This window comes from Mus caroli, chromosome 7 (genome assembly GCF_900094665.2).
Source record: "Mus caroli chromosome 7, CAROLI_EIJ_v1.1, whole genome shotgun sequence".
Classification (NCBI taxonomy): domain Eukaryota; kingdom Metazoa; phylum Chordata; class Mammalia; order Rodentia; family Muridae; genus Mus; species Mus caroli.
The window spans coordinates 45,192,239-45,196,141 of NC_034576.1; the positions used below are offsets into that span (position 1 = coordinate 45,192,239).

The 3,903-nt window shown below is 52.4% G+C and overlaps 1 protein-coding gene across 1 annotated transcript in view; it reads left to right on the forward strand.

Annotated features, from left to right (window-relative positions):
• Positions 1 to 2,417: 2,417 nt before the first annotated feature.
• Klk15 (kallikrein related peptidase 15) overlaps positions 2,418 to 3,903 on the forward strand; it is a 642,438-nt gene continuing 640,952 nt past the window's right edge. The window contains exon 1 of the mRNA XM_021167392.1: positions 2,418 to 2,482. Coding sequence (XP_021023051.1) covers positions 2,443 to 2,482 — 40 coding nt within the window. The 5' untranslated portion in view covers positions 2,418 to 2,442. The remainder of the gene's footprint in view (positions 2,483 to 3,903) is intronic.

The following is a 3,903-nucleotide window of genomic DNA, read 5'->3' on the forward strand; positions in this document are numbered from 1 at the left end:
TGGTCTACAGAGTGAGTTCCAGGATAGCCAGGGCTACACAGAGAAACCCTGTCTCGAAAACAAGACAAAACAAAACAGAAAGATTTAAACTCATACTCTAGACTTCAGGTCATGACAACCAGATCCGAGACCTTCCCAGTCCATATGCTAACATAAGTCCAGATCCAAGATGGTATGGTGGCCCACACCTGTCATCCCAGCCTTTGGGAGGTTGAGGCAGAAGGATCTCAAGTCCAAAGTCAGATTAGCCTGAACTACTTACTCAAGAGCCTGTCTCAAAATAATAAAAAGAACCAAAGCTCTAAAAGTCTCTCCGGGGTCCAAGAAGCATGACCTTAAAAATCAGCTTCCACTGCTACCCAGAATTTCTGTCTCTGCACTGCACTGCCGTCCCAGCTTCTGCTCTTGCCCTCCTGTCCCCTCCCTCTGAGGGAACTGCCCCTGGGTGGAATTTCTCCTTGCAGACTCAGACAACGGCTTCAGACTAATAAACGCTCATTATAGGAACCTCGTCTCCCATCCTACCAGTCACCATGGCGTCCAGCCTGTAAACCTGGCCCTCCACTGCCTCTCTCTCCACTCTACCCAGCCCCACCCCGAGACCCAGGCTGGTCTAGGAGCTTATAAAAGCAGGGTTTCAGTGTCTACTCCCCTTCCGGCATCCCAGCTGCCTCGATGTCACTGGAGGACCCGGAGGGGGTGAGATCTTTGAGAGAGAACTTGGGAAAATGGGTGGGATCGGAGAGGGGGACCCTGCAGGTGTGTTGGTGTCCAGGAGGCAAATACTACCCTGAATGACCAGTTGTCAAGGGGTTTGGGTCTTCTGTGTCCTTTTCCTGTTGCTTCAAATTGAATTTGAACCAAGAAAATGTCTAGAAGCTTCTAGAAAGAGCCTAGGCTGAGGGGGGAGGAGGGAATAGGGTGAACCAGGAGGACGTCCCTGAAAACACTTGTCATGGAGCCAAGAACATGGCCAGCACTTATCACTGGTCAGGTCAGTTCAGAACAACCTCCCTAAAGTGTCCCCAGTGCCAGGTGTCAAGCTGGCCAGTGCTGGGGACAGGAGGGTCTGACCTGACTCCATCCTCCTTGAGGATAAGGAGTGGTGAGCAGCCAGGTCACCGCTACCATGCAGGGGCAGGACAGGGGCCAATGGAATCTTAATAACATTGCCTCTGGATTGCCATGTCTTGCTCTTCCGAGGCTTCCCAGGTTTTTCAGGCTGAGCTGGAAGAGTGAATAGAGAGATGAGAAGCACTAGAATTCACTCCCCCAAATTTCCTGAGGTTTCTCTGTGGACCAGACCCTAACACTGGGTGTTTAACTCTAACACCTGAGAATCCAGGGTCAGTCCGGTGGGGTCTGCTTAAAAGGAGTTCTCAGTCTGATGAGGAGATACCACAGAGAGTCTGGGGAGGGAGGGGGTCAGAGAAGGTCAAGACGAGGGACAAGCTGAGCAATGTCTGGGTGTAAAACTGCAGGCTGAATTCCAGCACTGGCTACCGCCTAGGGCAAGGCCACAGAGACCCAGCTGAGCAGGCTGGAAGGGGAGGAGGCATTTCAGCCTTTCTAAGTACTGCTGAGCATATGGGACTTTATTTAAGGGCTATTAGAGGTCCATGGGAAGCTGTGAGCAGGAGAAAGGAGTCCTTAGCTCTGCTGTAGAAGCCAGATGTGGTAGTGAAAGCCTGTCATCCAACACCTGAGAGACTAAGGCATGAAGGTGGAGAGTTCAAGGCTAGCCTGGGTAACTTAGTGAGACTCTGTCTCACAATGAATAGCAAAAAGAGGGCTGGGGATGTAGCTTGGTGGTAGAGGGCATTTCTAGACTCCATCAAATAAGGGGGAAGGGGTATGGCTCAGTGCAGTTATCCAGCTGCTTAGGTTAGCACCCCACCCTGACCCCTGTACCCAAGAGGAAGGAGAGAGGAAAGAAAGAAGGAAGAGAAGGAGGGAGGTAAGCTCTCTAGGGCTTTGTGTACAGGAGTGCTAGACTAAAGGGGACCCAGGAGTCTGTCCCCATGAGAGGCTGGATAGAGTCCTGACCCAGGGCCATGGGGATGAGAGAGAGAGACCCAGGCGGCTATTGAATAATGCTGGGGTCTGCCAATGCCAAAAGGAACAGAGGCCCCTCCAGACATAGGGACCAGGAGAGGACACAGGTGGAGGCTACAGGAGATGGAAGGCAGGCCTCTTAGTCTAGCATCATGCTGGTCACCTGTCCTCTCAACAGTCAGGAGGCTGAGGCTGAAGGAGCATGAGTTCGAGGCCAGCTTGGGACATACAGGAAAACACTGTCACAAAAGACAAAAGAAAAGTGTGTCCCACACCGGGGATGCACTTCTGTCTACAGAAGGGATACGGGGACAGATGGATCTAGACTTACCCCAGTTTTTGTCATCCCCGTCCCTCAGATCTCTAAGACCCGGACCTTCTTCTGCAATGTGGCTTCTCCTTGCTTTCGTCTTGCTGGTGTCTGCAGGTGAGGGGCACCAAAGTCAGGTACTGGTCTGATCAAATAGGGTGCCTCTTTCCCCAGAGTATCTGCACCCTGGGACCTGCCAGCCCATACTGCACCCACAGACCCCTTATGACCTTATCCCCATTTCCACCTGAGCCACCAGCTAAATGTCTCTGATCCTCAATCCTGAGTCACCAGAAGTTCTGGGCCACCTGAGCCCTTGAACCTGAGTTCCAAGGATGATCTTTCTTGCCATGTAACCTTGGGGAAACTCTTTTACCTCCCTGAGCCTCAAGTGCTTTATACCCAGGACAGTCATGGTGAAGTCCCAATCACATCACGTAGGTGATACATGGGACAAGAAATCAGGATGGTTGAGACACCAAGAGCTCAGAATCTAGGTTTGAATACTGTGGCTGCCAGTTCGTCAACACTGCAAGTCTGGTTTCCCAGCCATAGGATGGAGGCAAGGGTCCTCTCTAAGAATCCAGCATGGTGCTCTAGGAGGTGTGTGAGCATAATGGGACAATCTGGACACTCCAGGCAGGTGCACGGCATTTCCACATAGCGACCATGTGAGGCTTGGGGAAATGACCCAGTGGATAAAGTGAGTGTCTGAGTTTTAGATCCCCAGTACCTACTTGAAAAGCCCGGCAGCATACCTGTAAAATCCCAGAGCTTGGAGGTGGAGCCAGGGAGATCCCTGGGGCTTGCTGGCTATCCAGTCCAGTCAATCTACAAGCTCTCTGTTTAGTGAGAAAACCTGTCTCCCCAAATAAGGTTGGGAACTTTTGAGATGATACAGATGGTACTTGCTGTCAGGCCTGAATAATGGAGTTCGGGACCCATACAGTGGAAGGACAACCACTACTGCCTTCGTTTACGGGGGAGCGGGTTGGACTCAGGGATGGCCACTAAACCAAGGTCACCCTGGGTGACAGGCGAAGTCCAGACCAACCTCTACCAAACCTCTTGTGGAAATTTTCAATGTAACCTGATGCTTTCTGCCCTGGAGAAAATTGGAGGGGTGTCCATTAACGATCCTCCTGTTGCCCACATGACCTCTGCCCAGGGCGGGCAAGCCTCCCCTGGGCTTTCCCTGGGCTGTGCTTCAGCCGCCTGCTGCACCCAGCCAGAGCCTCCACCCTCCTCCAGCTGGGACTGGCCGGGTGCAGCTCGATGTCCAGCTGTTCAGCCACTGCCCTCCTCCACAGGGTGCCCTCACCCTTCCTCTGTTAAGCCCCTTGACTGCCACATCTACGTTCTCACAGCCTCCCAGGCCCTTTGGCCCTATTCCTGACCTTGGAGGGCAGAAGGCAGAGTGTAGACAGTTGGCTTGGTTATAACAGTCCAGCCCAGGAGTAGGTGTCTGTCATGATCTTGTCTCTCTCTCTCTCTCTCTCTCTCTCTCTCTCTCTCTCTCTCTCTCTCTCTCTCTCTCT